This window comes from Cololabis saira, chromosome 13, assembly GCF_033807715.1.
Source record: "Cololabis saira isolate AMF1-May2022 chromosome 13, fColSai1.1, whole genome shotgun sequence".
Classification (NCBI taxonomy): domain Eukaryota; kingdom Metazoa; phylum Chordata; class Actinopteri; order Beloniformes; family Belonidae; genus Cololabis; species Cololabis saira.
Genome location: NC_084599.1, coordinates 43307710 through 43334696, shown reverse-complemented (window position 1 = coordinate 43334696; position 26987 = coordinate 43307710). Strand labels below are relative to the sequence as shown.

Genomic DNA, 26987 nt, shown 5'->3' with positions numbered 1-26987 from the left:
CAGATCCTACTTTATATCACAGGATGAATCATTTAATTATTACATAGAAAAATGTTACCCAAGACTTTATCTTTTGCTTTAAATACTTTTTTCCTGAAGCCCTACTACCACACTTGATCATTATAAACTGATGTAGGACTTAATAGATTATCATCTTATGGATATTCAGGCATGCAGATTTATGAAATCCATCAATCATGAATAAAGCTTCAGACGTTCCCAGCAGAATGTGGCACTTGTGGCCAAGGAAAAGTTCCTGCTGGTATCTCTGCATCAGCGTGGCTCTGCTGCCCCCTGCTGGTCGTTCTGCAGCATGAACGGTTTCCCAAACCTTCCCTGTGCTGGTAATCTAGACCAGGGGTTCCCAACCTTTTTTGTGCCAAGGACCAGCAGAAGTATAAACAAAAAGCTCAGGGACCGGTTGACAATTTATGTCAATTTTAATAAACATTTTAGAAAAAAACAATGCATTTTAAAATCATCAGCGACGTTAGCTGATGTTGTGGCCTTTAAAACTTGCTTCTGCAAATCTAACTCATGTTTTTTCCTTTCGAAAAAATCCACTGGTTTGTCTTTGAGAGAAGGATGTTTTGTATTTAAGTCTTTGGAGCTTGGATGGCTTCATTGCTTCGTTGGCAAGCGTTTCTCCACATAAAATACATAGTGGGTTTGGCGCCTCCAAATGTCGTACTTGCGATTAAAGCTTTTGCTTTTCTTTTTGGTAGGATTTTCCACTTGTTCATCACTATTTCTTTTACTGGAACAACCAGTAAAGAAACGGCTCATGGAGGTTTGCTGAGGTCCGCTCATCTCTGCAGCTGACTGTACCTAACCTGCATACAGCACCTGTGCATGGCGCTGTTCAGTCCGGTCAGGTACCAGAACTTATTGTCCGCCAAGCCATGACAGGGCTGCCACTCAAAGAAACACATTTCGATTTATACAAGTTTTGGATGAAATTATATGACAAAAAAATTCAAAAATTGTTTTCTTAAATTTAGTATGAGGTTGCTTTAATTATGTGGCAAATGATAATAAACACGAGAAAGATGGGTACTTCAATGAAAAATAGATATTTTATTCAACTTTGCTGCTGTTCATACAAAAAGTAAATAAAAAACAAGTCTTCTTTTTATTGGCCGTATCCAGGCTAAAATGCTCCCGAACTTTTGAAGTTTTGTTACCCGCAGCTGCGCTGGGACGCAAAAAAAAAAAAAAAGGCTGCGCTGACACGTCCTGCAGCGCGGCTGTCGCAGAGATTGTATGAGGTGAAGTGAAGTGAGATGCCTCACTCCATTGGGAAAAAAACGTCTGGTGACAATTGATTGATTATCGCTTTTTGTCGACAACGTCGACGAATCGCCCTAATTATGATCGGAACACAAGCCATTTCACGGCCCGGTAGTAACGGCTCTACGGACCGGTACCGGGGTTGGGAATCACGGATCTAGATCAGGGGTCCCCAACCTTTTCTGAACCGCGGACCGGTTTAATGTCTGACAATATTTTCACGGCCCAATCTAAAAGTGTAGTTGATAAAAACTAAATAAAATGACAAGATCGGCATTATTCTCTATAGTAATAATAATAACGAATAATAATAAAACATAATTTTCGAAAAAATAAGATAAAATAATGGAAATTGTAAATCACCTTTAATATGAGTATTTCTATAAATGTGTTTTTATGTTTTTATGTCTCATTAACGTTATTTAAAGCCAGGCTTTTATGTTATATATTAAGGAGACCGATATTTAGTGCTTTTATTTTGAAGGCGTCTCGCCGAGGCCTCGTAAACATCCAGCGCTTCGGACTTTAACGGTAAAAGTTTAACGGCAGTAGAAAGTGTGTCTGAAAGACTAAACTAGTGTCGGGAATGCTAAAGTGGAGCCTAACTGACACAACAAGCACCTTCTGATAAGGATTTGTTTTCTTTGCAAATCTTATGCCTTATTTTTGTACATATTGAGTTTGGTTGTCATGGTTACTCATGTATTGTGGTTAGCGGTAGGCCTGATTTATGGCGTAGGGTGCGTCGCCGTGCACCCTACGCCGTAGACTACACCGTAGGCCCTGCGTAGGTGTAACGCGGAACCATAAATCTCCTGTAGCTGTTATTACCGAGCGAGCAGCATCTGCGTCGGTCTGTATTTAAGTTAAATGAAACTTATATGAATGTAGAAAGACTAACTATTTAATTTTATTCCTTTATAGCTCTTACGGTGTGTTTGCAGTGTATTTACATCCAAGGAATAAAAACATTGTGAACCATCAGTTTGAGAGTCATCCATCATCAGTCGGGGCTACAGAGATTATTTTTTCTCTCTATGCGGCCCGGTGTTGTGCCAAAAAGTGATTTCCTGCCAGAATCTGATTTCTTCTGATTTCTGGCCGCGGGACTGCGCACAGCAGCCAGTTGAACGATAGCGCTAAAACGTCAGATTTTCAAATTATGAGGCTCAAGAATGAGATCAAGTCATATTTAGGCAGAAACAACTTTTCATTAACTGTATTTGGCCTTCAATCAATTTTTGGCAGGTGAAAATGCCTATTTTGTGTTGTAATGGTCCTTTAAAAGAGTTAAAAGTAATCATGTGAGCTCTAGTGTTTATATTATGAAGCTCAAGAATGAGATCAAATCATATTTAGGTAGAAACAACCTTTCATTAATTGTATTTGGCCTTCAATCACTTTTTGGCAGGTAAAAAGACCCATTTTCAGGGGAGAAATCAGATTCTGGCAGGAAATCACTTTTTGGCACGACACCGGTACCAGATGACCCACGGCCCGGTACCGCTGGTACCGGTACCACGGCCCGGTACCAGATGACCCACGGCCCGGTACCGCTGGAGTTGACAACGAGAGTATTGTACTGAATAAAAGTCAAATTCACCTTTTATAGTTCATGTAGAAACAAAAAAGCTGTTGAAAGTGATTGACAAGCTCAATCAAGATAAGTTAAGACCTTATTGATCTCACAAGGGGAAATGTGTGCGTTACCAAAGCTCAAGAACAAAAAACAGAGTTTAAAAGTGTTTATATAGTTTAAAATAATCCGATAAAGCCCAAATTGTTTTAACCACTTACGTTAACTTGATAAGTACATGCTGACACATATCTGTAACGGTCATCAGTAAGAATCCTTATCGATGTGTGTGTTCCAGCAGGACGGCGGTTGGAGGATTAGTGTGGGTCAGTCTCATCTTGTTTTATCCACAGAGTGAGTTCACCTGCCCGTCTCCAGCGGCGGTGCCAGCACCTACCTGAAGAAGTCGATGGAGATGTCCAGGTCTTCCTCCAGCACGATGGCGAACTCGGCCTCCTGGTGGAAACGGAAGAAAACATGAGTCGGTTCCTTCACCTCCGATCAATCCTGATCAACAACTTCCTGCAGACTCACGGGGTGAAGGTTGAAGGTCGCCGTCAGACTGGCCTTGTAGTGCTGAAATCAAGAGAAGCAACGGTTCAGTGAGAGAGAACAGGTCTGGTTTGATGTTAGCAGATCATCAGTAACTGTTTCAGAAAGGAGATCCAACAAACTGAGGCCTCGTTTCCACGTGGCAAAAACGGTGGTGTTTTCATGCGTTTTGGCCGTTCGTTTACACGAAAACGAAGCTCAAAGTCTCCAAAAACCATCATTTCTGAAAACTCCGGCCAAAGTGGAGATTTGCAAAAACTCCGTCTTCACGTTTGCTTGTAAACGGAGGGAAACGGACATTTATTCTTCAGAACGTCACATTATGAGACAGAAACGTCACCAGCGTCATGAGTGACACCTGTGGTTACAATAAGTTTGTAACCGTCAATATTTTCTTGTATTTTACTTGTTTAATATTCTAACGTCACACTTAAAAGTAACTCCACTTCTCTGTCACTCCAAACCAAAGACTCTGGTTCATCTTGGAAGTAACTGGAAGTTACTCGTGTCATTTGTTGATGTTTTTTTCCAGGATTCTGATTGGCTAGCATGACTTTATCTTCTCGTTACACTGCCCCCTGTAGGTTTGGCTGCTCAATGCACCTTAACAGCTATTTAAATTATGGTATTTTTCAAAACGTAGAGGGGGAAATATCCGTTTTTGTAAATACCCGGCTATGTGGAAACGTGGCCTGAGTAAAAACACAAAACCAAACTCAATAAAATGAGTCCTGAATCTTGAGTTTTGGGTTTCAGAACATCAGTTCAGAGTTGGTTCAGTAAACTCCGACTTACCACAACTATAAAAACCATCATCCCTGGAGCTCAGATACCGTGATTCACCATGGCAACGCATGGTAAGAGGAAGGGACCTTCCCGTTTTAGTTCCCGGACCTGAACGTATCTGAACGTCCTGCATCATTCCCTTTCTAATTAAATAAACAAATGTTCAGAATCCACGCCATTATTCAGAGAACTGACATTTGCTAATAAATAGACGCTACATAAATCAGTGGGGAATCTTCAGGGCCTTCCCGCCTTCAGAGAAGGCATAAAAAAAAAGAAATAATAATAAATGTAATAATAATAATAAAGTATTCAATAAAAAAAATATACTTTTTTATTTCTATCTCATTGAATTAAATACAATATACAGGACTGTCTCAGAAAATTTGAATATTGTGATAAAGTCCTTTATTTTCTGTAATGCAAAAATGTCATACATTCTGGATTCATTACAAATCAACTGAAATATTGCAAGCCTTTTATTATTTTAATATTGCTGATCATGGCTTACAGCTTTTTTTTTTTTTTTTTTTTTTTTTTTTTTAAATTGCATTACAGAAAATAAAGAACTTTATCACAATATTATACTTTTCTGAGACAGTCCTGTATTTAACAGATTTTCTCTCATCTGTTCTAAAATTAAGTTTACTGTCAAGTTCATGTCCTGAAAACCTGTTATCCAATCAGAATGGTCCGTCTCTATTAAGGCCCGGTTAGCTGCTCATTCATTGGTCAGGACTTCACCAATCCCGGGGAGGCCAAGCTACGTGTTTTGGTGTGGTGAGTGACGGGAAAATCGACCAATCACGGTTTGATTTCAAGTGGGTGGGAATAAAACAAAAGATCGTAGGCCTTCATGAAGTCCCAACATAAAATCCATGCAGAGCGGTGAGAGACGGTTGAGAGACGGTTGAGAGACGGTAGTTAAATGGCGTTAAACCCTTTCAATTCATCGTACTGTTGCTTTTTTCTGCGCCGATTTCTTTTCTCTGTGATGAGGTGAAGGCCCAGCGGTCGTGACCACGGTTCAACACTGACATAAATAAAGTAGAACCTGCTAAAGCGAACCCTCTCGGTCAGGGTCAGCCGACCCAGAGACTCTAGTTCAGCTACATCTTTTGAATCAGTATCAGTAACAGTGACAGAACATTGAAATAGAGATCACTGAAACAGCAGCTGCTGAGACTGAATGTCTTACAGGCTGGAAATAGAAACATAGTTGGTTATGACTGTTGTTGAATATATATTTTTTTCTTTCTTGTGAAGTTCTAGACTGCAAATGAAATGAAATTGTGGACTGCTTTTCAGACTTTTTGACGACCTCAACTCTTAACTGTGCAGTGTTTTTGTTTTTTTTTGTTCTCATTTCGCTGTCTTCATTTTGTGGAATGTCTCTGCTTTTTTTGCAGAGTATTTTTAATTTAATATTATCTTTATCTAGTGGAAATTTATTTGGTTTGCTTTTATTATGTTTAGTTTAGTACTGTATTATTTTAAAATGTTGGCGGACCCCAGGAAGAATAGCTGCAGTCGTGCTGTAGCTAATGGGGATTCTAATTAAACTATTAAACTCTACATGACCCCGGTGGGGGGGTCTTTGACCTCCAGACATTTACCTGGGACACTCTGGCGTTCTTGATGCTGATCGGCGTGTGCTGAACTCCCTTCAGTCCGAACAGCTCCACCACGTCCATGGGCTCCTGCAGGAGCAGAAACAGAGTTTACTCAGGAAATATTATTAATGTTAACGCTTTATAAGTTAGTGACCGCTTTTAATCCCGTGTTTTGTGTAAAAACTTTAAATCACATTATAGTGGATATTTGGCAAATACAACCTCAGATGAACCTTTTAGAGGGTTTTTAAAAACAGAAAAAAGTCCTTCCTTTTGCTTAACCCTTATTAATATTTCTGCACCGAAGCCACGGCGGAGCTATAAAATAAAAGGTTGCTGCCCAGCTTAAGTCTAGAGAGCTGAAGATAAAGTTTCACAGAGTTTTGCAGGACTCAGACCTGAATCTAAACCGCTTTTCATCACCTCAAACACGTATTAAAGTCAGAGATCTGACGTCCAGAGCAGTTTTAATGGCGCTTTTCCACAAGCACCTACTCAGCCTGGCTACTGGACTTTGTTTCTTTTCCACACCCAGATCAGAAGTAGGAGGGTTGGAGCGAAGCTGCTGTGACGTACTCGATTGTGCGACATGAATGGAAAAGTATCTACTCGGCGCTAGGGCTGTTCGATTTTGCCCAAAAATAAAATCTCGATTTTTTTCTCTCACAATCCGATTTTCGATTACGATTATTTTGTGAATTGACAAAAGGCAAAGAAATGATTTCAAATATGCTGTTTTTTTATTGAACATTTGCCCCATTGGGCTTTAAGTGAAAACTTTGCTCTTATTAAACCAAAAATGAATGAATAAAGTGCAAAACTCTGTAAAATAAGTTGAAAAAAAGTTAAAAAAAAAAAAAAAAAAAAAGTTTTATCTCTGAAAAAAAAAAAAAAATCAGCAAATCAGCACTTGCAAACATACAGTAAGTTATATTTCCAATTAAATAAAACAAGACATTTTCTAATTAAACTAAACTGGGTCGTTGCATGCTAAATAATAATGCAACCCATGAAGGAGGTAGAGGTGTGGAATGTCAGTCATTACATTTGATATTCACATTTGCAAGTTTTTTGCTGGAACACGAGCCGGTCTACCCGGTGGCATGTTAGTATATCACCATGGTTACAACGCCCCCTCCTACACTAAAGAGCCTCTCCCATGGGGCACTTGTCGCAGGTATTGAGAGGTATTTCCATCAATCATTAATATGTGTGCAGACAAGGTAAAAAATAAATAAATAAATAAATTAAAAAAAAAAAAAAAAAAAAAAAAGTGAAAAATCGGTTTTACGAGTTTCACGTTTTAACTACGTTCTAATTACATAATCGCGATTACGATTTAAAATCGATTAATCGAACAGCCCTACTCGGTGCGTTAGACCCCTGGTGGAAAAGCACCAAACCGAGTCAGGCTGAAGAAACTAAATATGTGTCTGAAATCTGGCTCTGGTCAGAAGATCTGAACACAGATCAGATCTTGTTGAGGAGAGCCGAGCCCAAGAACAAATTACAACATCTGGAACCTGCTCCGTTGACTACAGTCACATCCAGGCTCTTATCTCATCTAAATGGGCGTAAACAGGAAGAGTTACCTCATAGTATCCATCGATGAAGACGGTGATCATCTGCGGGTTGACGCCGTGAGCTGAAAGAAGTGACCGCAGCATCCTGACAGGTTGAGAGAAATCAGAATCTTAGTGGTTTGTTTACATAAACAACCACCGATAGATGGAGCTCCGCCCCCTTTTGGGGGCGGGGTCAACGCTGCATCCATCCGTTTATCTGCCTGTGTTAGTTACTACCAAGATGGAGGCTCCGGATACTGGTCCTGGACCAGGTCCTGGACCAGGTCTGGAACCAGGTCCTGGACCAGGTCTTGAACCAGGTCCTGAACCAGATCTGGACCGGTCCTGTCTGCTGTTCTGAGCTTCTACCCTGAACTCCAGCAGACTCTGTGACTCCCCCCGCCCCCATGCTGCTGCTGGTTCTCACCTGTACAGGTAGTTGGGTCTGTTTCCTGCGATCACGGCCACCGGGACACTGAACACGCTGTTGCTGGGCAGCTGGGAGGAGAAAACAACCAGAGAACCAGATTCATTTAATCACAGTATCAAACACAACACAAGATGACGGAGCCAGGAAGAGGACAACGGTCTGAGATAATGTCTGGGGGTAGTTTGAGAAATCACCAGTGGACTGGACCAGGGGGTCTAGGGTTTAAACCCTCACCTGGTCCAGACTGAAGGTGAATCCAAGTTCAGCCCAATTTCACCACATTGGCTTTTAGAGCAACATCTACGGCCTTTAAAGCCGGATCTGTTACCAGGAACGTGGGGCCGTTTTCACGAAGACGATGTAAAAAACACATTAAAAAGACGGCAGAGGAAGACGAGTGAGGGCTGAGGATTCGATTCAAATGTCAAGAATCGATTCGATTCCAATTTGGGTTAGTGTTATTAAAACAGTTTTTTGAGCTGTTGCATGAATTATATGACTGTAGTTCTGCAACATATTAATAATAGTATTATATTGAGATTCAACAGCAAGTATTGCAGCTAATGATGCTGTAAGGACCAATCAGCTCCCAGAATGCTGATAGAACTGAAACAGAAACATCGTGGAGCAGAATTACCAAACAGATCCAGGGAGGAAACAGAGACGGATGAAATCGCTTTTATTTTTTACCACATTCCGTTTAAAGTTTTTCAATTTTTGGTCTTTTTCGGTTTAAAATTTTTGAGAATTTGGTTTTTAGCATGTTATGCAAATGTATCCCCAAGACAGTATATAAAGTAATACAATATCAAAGTGCTTATGCTCTTTGTTCAGGCTGCATTTGTAAATACCAATTTGTTCTTAAATTGCTTGCCTGGGTAAATAAAGGTTAAATAAAAAATAAAAAAAATAGACAATTTATGCAATTATAACTGAAAACTTTAATGTCTTCATACCTTTAAACATATTTAAAGGCAAAAACATGGCACTATTTAGGCTTGTGTCCAACAAAACATTCCTTTTTTGGGCATAAACAAAAAAATACCAAAAGTTGTAATGTAATGATCAAAACATTTTTTTTAAATTGATCTTTAGACATCCAAATCGATTTTTAGGAATTAATATGAGAATCGATTTATAATCGTAAAATCGATTTTTTCAACACAGGCCTAGTGCTGGACTGTCGGGTATTCCTGATCCGTCCTCAGTAGAGAATGATGAATGAATTTAACACTAAATGTGACAATAAACAGCCTCACACCTTAAATGCTCTGCTGTGGACCGGGACATGGAACAAGAGTCTGGCCAGGGGGTCATCTTACAGGGGATGAAGTGCTTAAAGCTGAACTTTTATTTTCTGATTGGCCGATAGCTTGGGAACTCTAGACATCGACATCTTCTCTTTCGCCCTCGTATCACTTTCGCTTTGCTGCGTCACTGTTTTCGGCCCCAGTGTCTGTACAGCAAAACTGTTCACACACGTTACGAAAAGCCTTCCGCGGAATTCTTTCGCTTTGTAGACGTTGGCCTCCCCCCAGTATAGAGGGAATGTGCATGACGTCACAGATGCGACTTCACAGCGGGTTAAGCCCACTGAGTGACAGAAAGACTGAGTGTCAGAAAGACTGAGTGGCAGAAAGACTGAGTGACAGAAAGACTGAGTGGCAGAAAGACTGAGTGGCAGAAAGACTGAGTGGCAGAAAGACTGAGTGTCAGAAAGACCGAGTGACAGAAAGACTGAGTGACAGAAAGACTGAGTGACAGAAAGACTGAGTTGCAGCGTAAACTTTCAGTTTGAGCAACTGGAAAACATCTACAATGGGAAAGAGCTGTTGTGGGATCGACTGTACTCATAGATTTAGCAAGAAATCAGAGTTATCGTTTTACAGACTGACGAAAAATAAGCTTAAGAGAGACAAATGGATCGCTGCAATTCACAGAAACAACTGGATTCCAGGCACCGAAACGTGGATTTGTGGTTCCCATTTTGTATCAGGTAATGTTGGATTTTTGGGTAGCTAATGTTAAACGGTCAAATCATAAAGTTCAGTGTCCTCATCACTTTAATTTCTACAACAAATCCTGTCTTGAAGTCGGACCAAGCGTCAAGACTTTTGTAAGCCTTCAAGCTTTGCTTCGTGTATTTCCCCGGCGTAGAAATTAAGTACATATAAATATCAGGAAACTGGATATGTGGCCAAATATTAATGTCCATGGACCACTGGTTCTTGGGGTAACTGTACCAAATATGAATGTCCATGGACCACTGGTTCTTGGTAACTGTACCAAATATGAATGTCCATGGACCACTGGTTCTTGGTAACTGTACCAAATATGAATGTCCATGGACCACTGGTTCTTGGTAACTGTACCAAATATTAATGTCCATGGACCACTGGTTCTTGGTAACTGTACCAAATATTAATGTCCATGGACCACTGGTTCTTGGTAATTGTACCAAATATTAATGTCCATGGACCACTGGTTCTTGGTAACTGTACCAAATATTAATGTCCATGGACCACTGGTTCTTGATAACTGTACCAAATATTAATGTCCATGGACCACTGGTTCTTGGTAACTGTACCAAATATTAATGTCCATGGACCACTGGTTCTTGGTAACTGTACCAAATAATAATGTCCATGAACCACTGGTTCTTGATAACTGTACCAAATATTAATGTCCATGGACCACTGGTTCTTGGGGTAACTGTACCAAATATTAATGTCCATGGACCACTGGTTCTTGGGGTAACTGTACCAAATATTAATGTCCATGGACCACTGGTTCTTGGTAACTGTACCAAATATTAATGTCCATGGACCACTGGTTCTTGGTAACTGTACCAAATATTAATGTCCATGGACCACTGGTTCTTGGTAACTGTACCAAATATTAATGTCCATGGACCACTGGTTCTTGGTAACTGTACCAAATATTAATGTCCATGGACCACTGGTTCTTGGTAACTGTACCAAATATTAATGTCCATGGACCACTGGTTCTTGGGGTAACTGTACGGGTCACTGTCAAGTCCAACTGACGCTAATTTAAGCTGATAATCGGCTGTTATCCCGTCTTCTCCACTAGTTGCAGCTGTTTTTGCTGATGTTTTTCCACTCAGTGTGAGTAAGGGGGCTGGTCCAGTGGGGAAGTGACGTCAACACAGACCCTCTATAATCCCGTCCCACCAGACACGTGACAGCAGTAGAGCGGCGTGTCTTACGGGGTCGGGGCTGAACTCGATGGGTGCCGGGTCTTTGCAGCTGCAGATGCTCCCGTATCCCTCCACTTTGCTGCAGAACAGTTTCCTCCTCCGGTTGAGCTCGGTGTCGGCCCAGTGGCATTCTGCCTCTGCAGGACGGGAGATGAGAGGGTGAGAGAGCAGCCGGGGGAGCAGGGGGGGGCGGATGCCCTGAAGAGTGGCTGCTAGACTCGTAGTCAAGACCACCTAAACCAGGGGTCTTCAACCCGCGGCTCCAGAGCCGCATGCGGCTCTTTAGCGCCGCCCTAGTGGCTCCTGGAGATTTTTCAAAAATGTTTCACATTTTTTTTTTCCCTTTTTTCCCTTTTTTTCTTCCTTTCCTTTTTAATCTCGATATTTCAACTTTTTTCTTGAAATTTTGACTTTTCTCTCGACATTGACTTTTTTCTCAAGATTGTACTTCAACATTAATCTTGACATTTTGACTTTTTTCCTCAACATTTCGACTTTTTTCTTGAAATTTCGACTTTTTTCTCGAAGTGCATAATGGAAAAAAAAAAAATCTTCCCCCAGTTATAACTAATATAGAAACATGCAGCATGCGTTGCCTTCATTCTAAGGCTGATACAAGACTTTTCATTTTTTGCGGCTCCAGACATATTTGTTTTTTGTGTTTTTGGTCCAATATGGTTCTAAAACATTTTGGGTTTCCAACCCCTGCCCTAACCCTAACCCTGACAAACAGCACATGTGACTGTCTTTACAAAATGCCTCTTTTAGCTCATAAAGACGTGTAGTTATCTCCTAACTGACTTTTTTTAATCGAAATTTCGACTTTTTTCTCAAAATGCAAAATAAAAAAAAAATCTTCCCCTCTCAAATATTTTTTCTCTTGCATGGCCCTGATACTCTTCCGTAGATATGTGTGGCGACTGCACTACCGCTATTTCTACACTATTGGAGGATTGACTCCAGTGCTTTTAAGGATTGACACGACTACTAACTAGTCCCTAACTAGTCCTCTAGCAGAATAACCAGCTCCAACACCCCCCTCCACCTCAGAAAAGTCATGAATAGTAAATGTTACTGATTTAAATTGGACTGAATTTGGAGATGAAACCTGAATTTTAGATATTAAAAGATTGAAATTACATTATTTACCATCATAGTAATCAGATTACACAGTATATCAGCATCACTTAAATGGGCCTGATGCTTAATCTATCACAAGGATTCAAACAAGGCCGTTATAAACACAAAACTGTAATTAAATACAGACACAAATGCAGATGCACCTGAACATTAAATCAGATGCAAAATACAAATAGTTTACAAAACTGTACATTAACCAGAGGAAAAACTGCTGATACCAGATTCTGTCACCTTGGTGGTAACGGACTCTAGGTTATCTGAGTCCGAGACAGAGACAAGACCAAGACCACAGAAAATGTCATCTGGCCACATCACACCGTTTTCAGGACAGAAACGCAGACAGCACCTCCCCGTGTGGATGTGGGGGAACGGTTCCATGTTTGATCAGTCTGGTACCTTCAGACGCCGTCAGCTGCACCTCGGTCTTCAGCAGAACCGGGTCTCCCCAGGTGGACAGAGCCGGAGACTTGGAGTGCTTCTCCCCGTAGACCTGACCTGAGAACACACGGGAGACGCTGATGCCAGGTCGATGGAAGCTGATGGTCACATGGTGCATTTCTCCAATAAGACTCTTGTTTCAGTAGGTAACAATTGTAAAGGACTCTCAGAAATTTGAGTATTTGTACAAATGGGTGATGCACATGAATGTTGTAAAAAAAGATCTTTTATGTTAAAATATTATGAACATTTTCTTACTTTCCTTTAACAATTACTACAACATGCATTATTATTATTTCTTTGTCACCTATTTATCAGATATCAAGGTAAACTCTCTATGTGCTCAAGAGTAATATGGACTAAGGATGATATGGACTGAATTCAAATCACACCCGGGACCCGAGTGAAGCCTCCTGTCAGCTTTACTATCGGTGGAAATGTTGGAAGTAACCCAGAAAACAAGAAATGAACACAGAAAAGACAAAATGTATTGTGCCGACCCCGGTATCTTGTCTGTTTATATGTTCATTAGCATGTACATCTGCGTTATATTCGTGTTACTATAAAAACTAAAATACAAGAATATAGTTTAAAAAAAAAAAAAAAAAAGCCTGTTGTTTCGGGTCATGTTTGGGGCTGGAATCCCAGAAGGATTCTGACGACCCGGGTTTGTTGCCCAGGTCTTGGGTCCAGGTGCATGATGGGGGTGTGAGGTGGTTGGAGTGGTTTCTGCTCAGTGACCCGGAGAGACGGAGCTGAGCTGTTCAGGGAACAGCACTAGGACTCTCAGGTATGAGCTGCATTTTACCTCCTTTCTTCACCACCAGGGTCCACATGTCCCTCCAGCTGAGGCCCAGCGACACCTGGCTGCCCAGACTCTTCAGCAGGTTCTTGGCAGCTTCCTTCAGGTGGAAGGTTCCCTCGTCCTGCGGAGCACAAACCCGGTGAGCGACGGAGCAACAAGGGAGCAGCGAGGCTGCAGCGACGGAGCAGCCGGCCGGTTTCTCACCTTGATGGTGAAGATGAGGACTCGGCCCCGGGTCACCATGTTGAGGAAGAGGATCATGGCTTCGTCCTCGTGGGGGGAGTAGGTGTCGAAGATCCTCTTGGCCATAACGTGACCCTGGGAAACACAGAGAGAATCACAACAGGAATTCGATCCGCCTCTGATACCCAATCCACCCGATCGTGGTTATGGATCAGTGCGTGTGAGACTCGGAGCAGAGCGGTGAAACCGTAAACCAACTCTGGAATCTGAGCTCTGAACTCCTGAGAAGCTGCACCTTCACCTCTGTCCGCTTGCTGATGGAAACGTTTCATGATTTAACCACAAACTTGTGTCTTCCGCCCCCAATTGGGATATTTATGGGTCAATGACGTGACGCCTATATTTTCTGAAAAACAGACTTTTTTTTTTAAATTCAAAAAAGTTTTAAATGGATAAAGAAATACCAGATATATGACCTACCTGTCCCACATATGGACTCACTTGAATTTTACAAAAAATACTAGTTATTTGGGATTTTGTTGTTGTTTTAAGCGTCAAAATGTCACGTGGCGCGACCGTCCGACCAGGAAATCACTCTAAATGTTTTTCAATCAATCTTCTTCTATCTAGCAGGATTTACAAAGTGTCTTGTAGTGTATAAGATTGCAACACATTTGTATTTATATTTCCATCATAATATACAAACAAAGTTTGACTGATGATCATTTTATGAAATATCATGTGGCGCGACCTTTAAAAAAACAACCATTTTTGTAAAATACTGAAAACTTATCTTATCTTAAAAAAAGATGTCAAGATGTTAAGGAAATTAATTTATTTTAATATGAATCATGGTTGCACCACATGACATCTTTTAAGGCTAGTGCCAATTCATCTTGACAAAAAACTCTGAAATCACTTAATTTAAAATTTTTATATGAATTCGTGTACACAACATTCTTAATGTTTGAACTACTGCAATATTCTTTTTTTTTATTATTTTAAGATTGACCTGTTGAAAATCCTTATTCGTCATTGACCCATATACAGAGTTAGAACAGTCTCAATAGTCACAAAAGCTACTTAATCTCCTTGTTTGCTAAGAGAAGTAAGTTATTAATCTCAATCACTTTAATTGTCCACCTTAAATACGATCCATGTATGACTGTAGCAGCAGCTGTTCTGTACTAGTAATTTGTGAGTATTGAGACGGTTGCAGCTCTGCAGATTTAAGGTTCATCAGACTGATCTGAGATCATTGATCAGTGATCGACTCACCGTGGCCTGGTTGAGGACGATCACGTGGACGCCGCGGCCCTGTTCCCTCATGTCGTCCTCCAGGACCTGCAGGGACAGTGCAGGAGTTAGTACATACCACCTTAAATACCAGGTACAGCTGCACCACGATCCATACCACCTTAAATACCAGGTACAACAGCCCCATACCACCTTAAATACTAGTTACAGCTGCACCATGACCCATACCACCTTAAATACCAGGTACAGCTGCACCACGATCCATACCATCTTAAATACCAGGTACAACAGCCCCGTCCACCTTAAATACTAGGGCTGAACGATTAATTGCATTTGCGATAATATCGCAATGTGATAAAACAAGATTTTCTAACTGCAAAGACTGCGATTTGACCAGTCACGTGATCTGGTCACGTAATGTGCGAGTGAGCAGAGCGGGAAGAGCAGAGCTGGCAGGGAAAAAAAGTCAACAGTGTAACCTAAATCTAAATCTAAAGCTAACCTAAATCTACCATGGCCTCAGTGTTAGGGCTCGGCCGGGCGGGGATTTCCTCCGCAGCCCGGTCGCGCTGGGAGCTGCGGAGGAAATATATGAGCGCGAAGTCGGCGTGGCAAGGAGCTGCGCGCACGATGAGCACGAGCCGGGCGCGCGCCGGCGGACAGTGGAGTCTCTGTGAGCCTGAACCTGCAGCTCGTCAGCTCATCAGGAGGTTAAACAGCGGGGCTGCCAGTTGTTCATTGCTGGTTGGTTTTGTTAACTCTGGGCTTTGTTGGTTTGTTTGTTAGTTTGCTGGTGGTTTTTTTTCCTCTCTGCGATTTTTGAGTTATTTGTGAAGAAGTTCTGAGTTTCCTGTGAAGAAGGTTTTTGTTGTTCCCTGTGGGAGTTTTTCTGTGTTTTTCTATTAAACTACGCCTCGTTTTGGCTAAAGTTTAACCCGGTTTGGTGTTGTGTGATTGGGTTCAGAGAGAACGACCCATAACACTCGTGTGTAGACGTGTTAAAGAGGTAAAGACACAGATCTGTTTTCTTTATTGTTGTAATCTGTGCTTTAAATAAATCTGACATTGTTTATTATAAAACAGACTGATTTTATTGCTTGTGTAGTTGAAAAATACATGAGAACAGGACCTTGAAAAAATAATTACATATTAAATCGCAATCGCAATATTGAGGAAAAAAAAAACGCAATTAGATTATTTTCAAAAATCGTTCAGCCCTATTAAATACCAGATACAACAGCCCCGTCCACCTTAAATACCAGATACAACAGCCCCGTCCACCTTAAATACCAGATACAACAGCCCCATCTAGGGGTGGGCAAAAATATCAATATATCGCGATACTTTTCCAGCCGATTTTTTTTTTTTTTTAATATTTTTTATCCCCGATTTTTTCCCATTACATCACCCAGCGCTCCTACCTAACAGTCCTGGGCATTGCCACTCTCTACCAACCCTGGGAGGGCCCTGCACTGAGCTCCGGTTTTATTTCATTTTATAATTTATTTTTTATATAACACAATTGCCTGTCCTTAAAAAATGAAAAATAATGGACAGAGGTTTATTTATTTATGGATTTATATCTATACTGACTGATCACTGTGCCTGTCCTTGGTTTTAGTTCCATCTTTCTTGTGTTTATTATCATTTGCCACATAATTAAAGCAACCTCATACTAAATTTAATGTTAATTTCATATGATGTAAATAATATGAAAAACATATACAAATATGTTGTAACTTTAGCTTGTAAAGTTATAATAAAACATTGTTTTGACTCAGTTTGTCCCATGAATTGTCACTATAATCTGATGAACGTGCAACTCGGATTTTAAGATCCATCACTAACATCTGATGTACATATATACAACTTGGATTTTAAGATGTGTAATGCATTTTTAAATTTTTCGGTGAACTATGTAGAATATAATAATCGGGATATCGCAATGTGTATCGTATCGTGGCTCAAGTATCGTGATGCGTATCGTATCGTGAGGTCCTTCCCAATACCCACCCCTAGCCCCGTCCACCTTAAATACCAGATACAACAGCCCCAGTCCACCTTAAATACCAGATACAACAGCCCCAGTCCACCTTAAATACCAGATACAACAGCCCCGTCCACCTTAAATACCAGATACAACAGCCCCGTCCACCTTAAATACCAGATACAACAGCCCCGTCCACCTTAAATACGGGTACAGCTCCAGGGGTCAAAGGTCAGGGGACTCACCGTGGTTCCGTCCACGGCCACGTAGACCTTGGACCGGCTGGAGTAAACCTCGATGTCCAGAACCTTCCGTCCTCCGGCGGGTCGCCGCGGCGTCTCCATGTTGGGAACGGCATCATCTGGGGGAGCAAGAGCGTCGATTAGGTTAGGGAACCGGTCCGGTTAGGGAACCGGTCCGGTTAGGGAACCGGTCCGTACTCGCTCAGCTCAATACAGACCGGTTCCAACAGTTCCAGATTCAGCTGAAGCCGTTGGAACCGATACGTACGGCTGAGCGAGTACGGACCGGTTAGGGCAGGGATCAGCAACCCAAAATGTTTTAGAGCCGTATTGGACCAAAAACACAAAAAACAAATATGTCTAGAGCCGCAAAAAATGAAAAGTCTTGTATCAGGGCTCCAGACTGCGACCAAATGCTCGCATTTTGCGACCAAAATTTGAGTATGTGCGACTGAATTTCATGTCCACTCGCACACGTGCGACCAGTAAATTTGCCAGTGTTTTTTTTTTTTTTTTTTTTTTTTTACACGTTAAACGTGGAAGGAGTGCCTCAATGAACCCCCATATTTGCAGGCCAATGAGTGTGAAAGGGAATGAGTTGGGGGATCTATTTATTTATTTATTTTTTTTTCGTTTAATTTCACCAGCTCAAAGCAGGTATTACGCCCGGACGACATTTAATGCGACACAACTCGCTGCCGCCTTGGCGCGCACATAAAGTTAGAAGAAAGAGGCGGCGGGTATGTTTGGTTTTAGTAACATCATGCTCAGGCCATGAGTCTGCAATGGCCCAGACGGGAGACACATGTAGCTCAGTGCTTAACTTTTATTTTGAATCCACTCTATATTCTTCTGGTTGTTCTCCGATATGTCCCCCCTCTAAAGCCTGATTTATGGTTCCGCCTTAAATCGACGCAGAGCTCTGCGTTGTTGTAACGCGGAACCATAAATCAGCCTTCACCCGGTACATACATAGGTTTCTCTAAACATCTGTCCCCGCTACAGTTTTAACTAAAAGAAAATGTGCTCCAATACAGCAGGTCTCATCATTTTATTTTGAACACTGCTTAAAATTTGCTTGACACAAATGAAAGTTAAATTTTAACACGTGGGAAAAACACCTAACCTTTTAAGTGATGTGTGTTATCAGGTGTAATGGCATTTTTAGGTTAGAAATAAGAATATTTCTTGGTAAGATCCTTAGTTATTTGAGTGAATCAGTGAATTTGGTCGACTGGTGTAAGTTCAGGGTTTTAGTAAAGACACAAGTAGGGAAATGTTATTGGCCAGTACCCCCAATATTTGTACATTTGTTAAGTACTGTGTTTAACAGTTAAATTCATGGCTGAAAGGTTACTAAGCACTTTGTTACCAAGCACTTTTTTATCATGTGAATGTATGTTTTTTTATATATAATGACAGCAATGGTGCTGTCAGTTTACTTTATGTTGCGGCATCTTTAAAAATGCACAATAAAATGTAACACTGCATTTGAAACAGCACATTGTGGTAATTCATTAATCTATTATGAAATACGTATTACTAATACACTGAAATGTAGTAGAAATGTAAACATTTGGTTAGCGTGTCGATAAACGATGTGCGCTCCTAAAATTTCTGATTGTGCCCCTAAAAGTTTTCAGTTAGGGGCTACTGTGCTCCTAGTGAAAAAAGTTAGTCTGGAGCCCTGTGTATGTATAAGCCTTAGAATGAGGGAAAATGGCGAAATGCAAAATGTCAAGAAAAAAGGCGAAATGTCAAGAAAAAAGTCAAAATTTCGAGAAAAAAGTCACAATTTCGAGAAAAACATTTGAAATGTCGAGATTAATGTTGAAGTACAATCTCGACAAAAACGTTGAAATGTTGAGAAAAAAGTCGAAATGTCAAGATTAATGTTGAAGTACAATCTCGACAAAAAAGTCGAAATGTCGAGAAAAAAGACAAAATTTTCTAGAAAAAAGTTGAAATGTTGAGAAAAAAGTCAAAATCTTGAGAAAAAAGTCGAAAGGTCGAGAAAAAAGTTGAGGAAATAGTCAGAATTTCGTGAAAAAAGTTGAAATGTCGAGATTAAAAAGGAAAGAAAAAAGGAAGAAAAAAAGAGAAAAAAGGAAAAAAAAGGTCAAACATTTTTGAAAAAGCTCCAGGAGCCACTAGGGCGGCGCTAAAGAGCCGCATGCGGCTGTAGAGCCGCGGGTTGCCGACCCCTGGGTTAGGGAAACGATCGGTTGGTTAGGGAACCGAGCTGTACTTGCTCAACCGGTACGGACCGGTTCCAACGGTTCCCGGTCCAGCCAGAGTGGTTGGAACCGGTTCCGGACCGGTTCCAGCGGTCCAGAGTGGTTCCTACCGTATTCCCGGGTCTCCTCCTCGCTGGCGACTCTCCTGGTGTCGAGGATCAGCTTGATGTTGACGATGACGGTGATCAGCAGGAAGAGAACAGCACCGGCCTGGTGGGGAGAAGAACCGGGTTAGAACCGGGCCTTACCGGACCAGAACCGGTGTTCTGCCAATTTCTGCTGCTTTGCCAAAAAATGCTCCCTAATGGTTTTCTACCTTTGCAGAGCTACCATTTTACTGTGTTTTACTCCCTAAACCACTTCCTTGTCTCTTGCCAGGCCGTCATTGTAAATAAGAATGTTCTTAATGACCTGCTGGTTAAATAAAGGCCAATGACTGAATTAATATCAAATAAAGCCATAGAATTTTTTTTTTTCTCTTTATCTTATAATGTTCACAAAGTGTAATGCAATTCATGTCATGGGTAGTTTATTTTGAACATCCCATATTATCAATTTTACATCGTGCAAGAAATGATGGGCAATCAAACTTTGAAGATCGACTGTAGCAGAACCACAAAGTAGCATTTCTCAGCAGGAAGCAAGGATCAGCAGAACACCGGCCGGCTGAGTTTTGTTTAAAATTGAATTTCTGCTGCAAATAAAACCTGTCTTCCAATTCATTGCATTTTTCATTGCATTTTTAGCCTAGTTATTTTTGTCGTAGAGGTATTGTATCCGTACTCGGTATCGGCAAGTACACAAATAAAAATACTCGTACTCAGTGTGAAAAAAATTGTATCGCGGCATCTCTAGTTAGAACCGGTCCTTATCTGTGAGGAGGAGGTGTGTCGGCTGTTCCAGAGGCAGAAGGTCAGGACGCCCCCCCCCCCAGACGGCGTGTCCCCCTCCTGCCTGAGAGTCTGCACCGAACAGCAGCTCCCGCCTTCACACGGATCTTCAACCGGTCCCTGGAGCTGTGTGAGGTGCCCTCATGCCTCAAACGCTCCACCATCATCCCAGTCCCCAAGAAACCCACCATCACAGGACTAAATGACTAAAGGCCATTTCTGCATTTGTAGACGCTAGAAAGTACCGGGATAGAAGATTTACAAGAAGGAGAGAGAAAAGTTGCACAAAGAAGGATTTGTTTTGAATTTGGATACAGGAAGAAGAAGCAGAAATGACGGTAATTGCGTCATGACGTTCTCCGTGCGTCGCTGGTTTGATCCAGATATCCGGAATGATTAATTACCATGTAAACAGGGATAACCCTGTTTGCTCACGCATGGAAACGGAATATTCAGAATATTTCAGTAACCGGAATATTGACCGTAACCCCAATTTTGACTGCATGTTAACGTAGTCACTGTCTCCACCACAGACTCCTTCAGGTTCCTGGGATCCACAATCTCCCGGGACCTGAAGTGGACCAAACATTAACTCTGTCAGGAAGAAGCTCAGCAGAGGTTGTACTTCCTGCGTCAGCTCAGGAAGTTTAAGGTCCAGAGACTGGTGACCTGGTGTTCAGCGAACAACCTCTTGCTGAACACCAGCCAAACCAAGGAGCTGGTGATGGACTGGAGGAAGAAGAGAGCTGACCACGTCCCGCTGCAGATCAACGGGGTGTATGTGGACAGAGTTTCCTCCTTCAGGTTCCTGGGAGTCCATGTGTCTGATGACCTGGCATGGCACACCAACACAGCAGCGGTGGTCAGCAAAGCCCAGCAGAGACTGCATTTCCTGAGATTGCTCAGGAAGTGCAACGTGTTGCCAGAGCTCATGCGGTGCTTCTACCGGTCCACAGTGGAGAGTGTGCTGACTCTTGGCATCACAGTGTGGTATGCCAGCCTCACTGTGAAGGACAAGACAGCTCTGCAGGGGGTCATAAAAACGGCACAGAAGATCGTCGGCCGCCCCCTGCCCTCCCTAAATGAACTTGCAGACTCTCAGGGGCTGAAAAGGGCAAAAAGGATTTTACAGGACCCATCTCCCCCTGGGTACAGTCTTTAATGGCGCTTTTGCACTAGTCCCGCCTCTGCCCGGCTGCGCAGCACGCAGCACGCCGTCATACAGCGGTAAACATTCTCTTCATTAACACTTGCTCACAGTTTCGTCGGCTTCCACCACACACCAACTTCAAAATATCCCCATGTACGCTCACTTCTGTTGCCTCCATGTTTACCGCCGTATGACGGCGTGCTGCGTGTGACGTCTTTGTTATTGTTCCTCTGCGCATGTGGGTCAGTTCAGGGCCGCGATGCGACATTCCAGTCTGATATAGGACACATTTTAAAAGATAATGTGAACAGCCACACAAAAAAAATCAGATATGGGAAAAAATCGGAATTGAGCATTAAGGCCTGCAGTGTGAACGTAGTCATAGACCTGCTGCCCTCCGGCAGGAGGTACAGAGTCCTGAAGCAGCGGACAAACAGACTCAAAAATACCTATTATCCCTGGGCCATTACGGCGCTTTTCCACTAGTACTAGGGCTGCACGATTAATCGTTAAAAAAATCACGATCTCGATTCCTGCTTGAACGCGATCTCATTTCCAAATGACGACGATTTAAAAATTTTTTTTTTTTTTTTATAAAGATGGCTGCATAAAAAAAGGACTAGGCCTATGTTCTAGGTTGTTGTAGTCCCAACTATCATGTTGTCATGTTTGTTATATTTTGTTAATGATTGTGGATTACATTTGGAGAAACATCTACCTTTCTCATCACCTGACACATATTGCACATAAATATTGTTAAAATTGTTTAAAGACAAGAGAGATGTTTATTGTTTTCATGTTCAATGTCAGCTGTTACAGCAAAAAGCAGCCAGAGGAATAATTTGTTGCCTCAGAACTACAGGATCTGTCACAAGTCCCCTTTCTGAAAGGGTGTTCAACTCAGGGAGGAACAAATATTGTTCAAAATTGTTATTATTGTTTAAATTATTCAAAGGTTTGTGTAAAGAAGACAAGAGATGTTTATTGTTATTATATTTCTGTTCAGCTGTTGCAAAGTTAAAGTAATAAGTGCAATACATTTTATATTCAATATATTCAATACACATACAAAAAATCGTGAGAGAATCGTGATCTCAATTCTAAGCAAAAAAATCGTGATTCTCATTTTGTCCAGAATCGTGCAGCCCTAACTAGTACTTACTCAGCCCGACTCGGCTCGTCACGCCTCTACCCGCCTCCACCCGTTTTGTCCCCGTTTGTTTTTCCACACCCAGGTGAGAAGTGGGCAGGTTGGGGTGAAGCTGCTGTGACGTACACGCTTGTGCAACACCTTTGTTCATGTCGGCGCTGATGAGAAATCAGCTGGAGCCGCGAGCGGCTGAGAGTAAAACAGCCCGTCTTCATCGCTTTTTTAATTCTCTCCTCAGCACCAGGTTTATGAACATCTGCACCTCAGAGTTGGATCACCAAACAGACGTTTGCGCTTTATAATAAAATCGTTGCGAGCCGCGCTGACTCCCGCTTCCTGATTCAAACGTCTGACGGCCCCGCCCCCCGACCAATCAGAGGCGTGGAGGGTGATGACGTCAGAAATAGTCCCGGCTCAGCCCGGATAGAACCTCGCTGTAATGTTTACAGAAAAAGTATCTGCTTGGAGCGGCTCTACCCGCCTCAGCCCCTAGTGCAAAAGTGCAAGACGGGGCCGTGGCGGGTAGAACCGAGGTGAGTAGGTACTAGTGCAAAAGCGCCACTAGGTGGAGATATTGTTAGGCCCTGTCCCAATACTCCCCATACCCCTCGTTGTCATCCCTTCCCCTAAATTTTGTTCGTTCCCGTGAGGGTAGTGGTGTCCCAATTCCTCTTTCCACCTAGGGGGAGTGGAGAAAACGAGGGGTAGTGGCTGAATCTGTCCTCCGGCTGCTGCTGCAGCGCCCCAGTCTCATCATCTCCGAAAACATCAGATCAAATTTTTTAAAGGGAAAGTTCCGTTTTTTACAACCTGGACCTTATTTCTGGCATTTTTTATGGTCGTATACTCACCCAGGCAAGTTTGGTGCCATGTGGAGTCCTTCGGAAGATATTAGGGGGTTTTGTGCGAGCCGCTTCTCCATATAACGGTAGTGAACGGGGCACAGCGGGACACAGATGATGCAGCGTCTAAATAACACATGATTGCCGCGAAACTCTTCATTTCTTTTATGAATCACTAGATCTGCTTCCAGGACCTGTTGTCTTTATCCGGGGCTGTGTGTGTAACAAATAAATCAGTTTGTAAACAAGACCTCTGAACTCATGACGTCATCTCTGTGCGCGCACTCTGTCCTCCATTCAGTGAACTCTTCAGCCGTTTACTCCAGCTCAAAACGGTAAGGACGTCCATCATATTCAAAGTCGTCGTCCACAACCTCAGGATTTGACAAATATTCAGACATGTTTCAAATAACTATCAGTAAACTAACAGTAGTGAACTCCAGCTGTACACGGAGCTGTGTCTGGGATGCGCGCACAGAGACGACGTCATGAGTTCAGAGGTCTTGTTTATAAACTGATTTATTTGTTACACACACAGCCCCGGATGTAGACAACAGGTCCTGGAAGCAGATCTAGTGATTCATAAAAGAAATTAACGAGTTTCGCGGCAATCATGTGTTATTTAGACGCTGCATCGTCTGTGTCCCGCTGTGCCCCGTTCACTACCGTTATATGGAGAAGCGACTCGCAAAAAACCCCTAATATCTTCCTAAGGACTCCAAATGACACCGAACTTGCCTGGGTGAGTATACAACCATAAAAAATGCCAGAAATAAGGTCCAGGTCGTAAAAAACGGAACTTTCCCTTTAACAGGCGTTATTTGGATAAACTGAGCCCAGGTTGGGGATCTTAACGGTTACTTTTACGCCTGAAAAAATATTAAAACTTAATAAAGTGGCATATTAACAGCGCTACAGCTGAAATTAAAACAGTTTTTGGCTCTTTGCTTCCTGATTTTAGTGGTGGTGCTGAAAAGTAGGAGTAGTGGGAGTATTGGGACAGAACCCTGGGAAGATTTCAAGTCCCTAAAATCTGCCCCTTCTTTTTTAGGGGTAGTGATAGAAAAGTAGGGGGAGTATTGGGATTGGGCCTTAATGTGTATTGTTGATTGTCTTATGTTGTATTGTTGTGGCCACGGTGGCAAAGAAGTTTCCCCTTTGGGGATTCTTAAAGTTGAATCCAATCCAATCCTGTAACAATGCACCTTCCACCAATAACCATATCTACCTCATTCTGCTGCAACTTGCACTTTTCTAATGGTTTATTTGTTAATAAGAGCCATTTCCTTGTCTCCGACAGGGACAGGTTGCAGGTAGAAAAGGCTCTTAGCTCCGAGTTAAACAAGATCTGTACCTGGCTCAATGACAACAAACTATCCATCCTCTTTGGGTCAATTCCTAAACTCAGCAAGGTTGATAACTTCATAATCAAAGTGGGTGACAACGTTATCACAAACAAAACTGAAATCACCTATAGGGCTGGGCGATATGGCCTTTTATTAATATCTCGATATTTTTAGGCCATGTCACGATACACGATATATATTTCAATATTTTGCCTTAGCCTTGAATTAACACTTTGATGCCTACAATCACACCAGTATGATGATTCTATATGTCTACATTAAAACATTCTTGTTCATACTGCATTAACATATGCTCATTTTAAACTTTAATGCAAAAAGGGGGAAATCACAACTTAGTCAAACGCACGTGACTGACTATGTAAGTAGGTGTGCTTGTTTTATGTCTCTGAGAAGGAGAGACGAGACGAGAAAGAATGAGAAAAGTCTGTAATTTAATGCCCGTGGTTAAAAGCAAACGCATGACAATGTATACTCGAATATTCACGATGTAGTCATTTTGTACATCGCACAGAGTAGAAGCCGCGATACATTGAGTATATTCGATATATTGCCCAGCCCTAATCACCTATCTGGGCTGCATCCTAGAAGCAAATCTCTCCAGTGAAAAAATGAATGCTAGGGTAGTCAAAAAACTCAACCAACGAACCCAATTCTTGTACAGGATCGCCCGTCTAGTTGGTAGAGACACACTGAAGATTTTGGCAAGGGCACTCATTCAACCTCACTTTGATTATGGAGTTCATGTCTGGTACCGTGACGCCACTAAGGCTCTGAAAACCAAGCTCCAGACAGCTCAAAACAAACTGATAAGGCTTCTGCTCAATCTTCCATCTCGGGCTCACCTAACAGAGAACCATATGCTCAGCGTGGGATGATCCTGGTAGCCGACAGACAGAGTAGTTTCTTGCATTGATTTTGGTGTACAAGATACATTATTCCTCCAAAATACCCTTGTACTAGTCTAAATACTTTCAAAATGTAAAAGATGTTCACCACCATAACACTAGAGGCAGCTCCACAAATCACTTTCAGCCCAGGGTTAACTCCAAGAAAGGTTCAAACTCGTTTGCATCCTATTCTACCAACATGTGGAATTCCTTACCGACAGCCATAAAAGAGCAAATCCCAAATCTCCTTCAAGTCTGCCCTAAAAAGCCCCTACAGGAGGCTGCTACTCGTAAAAGGTCTCCAATGTAAACAAGTGTAATGCTTTCTGTGAATAATGCCTTTTAGTTGACTTTGTATCAGCGAATCTCTACTATCATGAAACTGTACCTGATCCTATCAATTCTTCTAATACATTCTTCAATCAATCAAGCCCAGACCTTTTCAGTCAAAATAATCACCATGTTGACCAAAGAGAAACCTGTCAATGTTTATTGTCTTGCTTATTGATTTTTATGCTTAAAATTGACCGAAATAAAGATTAACTAACTAACTAACCAGAACCGGTCCTTACTACTGGAACCAGGACCATCAGAACCAGAACCAGAACCGCCAGACCCGGTCCTAACTGGACCGGTACCGGTACCGACCTGGCAGAACCATCAGAACCAGTACCTGGCAGAACCTCCGCACCGTCCTCTGGCTGCTCAGCTGGTACCGCCAGGTTCGGAAGCGGCTCCGCTGCTGCCGCGGGATGAACGGCTTGGCCCGGGGGTTCGGGGTCCAGGACTCCATAGAACCTCACATCTTCACCCGCCCGGACCGGGACCGGGACCAGGAGCCGAGACCGAGACCGGGACAGGAACCGAGCTTCTGGAGGTTCTGCAGGCTCCACTCGCCGCTGCTCTTCTTCTTCTTCGGTGGTTTTTCTTCTTCTTCTCTTATTAGCGGTCGGTTCTTCTTCTGCCTTTTTTTTCTTCAAAACTTTATTGAACAAAATTCTGTAGGATGAACAATAAAGGGCACACGAAACAAAACAATCAAGTATCTACAGCAGGGGTGTCAAACTCATTTTGCTTGGCGGGCCGCACGCTCAAAATAACAAAAACGTTTTTTTACTATTGTTATCTAATCCAATATCAGTTTAGTTAATTTTAAAGGAAATATGCACTTTGTTTACACTCTAATTATGTAAAATATATTTCTTCCGGATCTTTTCTTGAAATTTCTCATTTTTTTTCAAATTATGTAAGATACTTTTAATATAATTTTACAAAGATAAACAGAAACAAGTATGTTTTTTTTATATTTCGCTTTTTTATAGGAAATTTAATTAAAAGCAAAATCTTTCTTATTAAATCCGAGAGTGTTTCTTTGTGATT

The 26987-nt window shown here is 42.0% G+C and overlaps 1 protein-coding gene across 1 annotated transcript in view; it reads right to left on the bottom strand.

Annotated features, from left to right (window-relative positions):
- pomgnt1 (protein O-linked mannose N-acetylglucosaminyltransferase 1 (beta 1,2-)) overlaps positions 1-26517 on the bottom strand; it is a 34010-nt gene extending 7493 nt beyond the window's left edge. The window contains exons 1-13 of the mRNA XM_061738883.1: positions 26281-26517; positions 19432-19531; positions 17088-17203; positions 14877-14942; positions 13620-13733; positions 13419-13536; positions 12569-12667; positions 11042-11169; positions 7810-7880; positions 7410-7485; positions 5821-5904; positions 3401-3442; positions 3264-3322 (exon numbers count right to left, since the gene is read on the bottom strand). Coding sequence (XP_061594867.1) covers positions 3264-3322; positions 3401-3442; positions 5821-5904; positions 7410-7485; positions 7810-7880; positions 11042-11169; positions 12569-12667; positions 13419-13536; positions 13620-13733; positions 14877-14942; positions 17088-17203; positions 19432-19531; positions 26281-26400 — 1193 coding nt within the window. The 5' untranslated portion in view covers positions 26401-26517. The remainder of the gene's footprint in view (positions 1-3263; positions 3323-3400; positions 3443-5820; positions 5905-7409; positions 7486-7809; positions 7881-11041; positions 11170-12568; positions 12668-13418; positions 13537-13619; positions 13734-14876; positions 14943-17087; positions 17204-19431; positions 19532-26280) is intronic.
- Between the last annotated feature and the right edge of the window lie 470 nt (positions 26518-26987).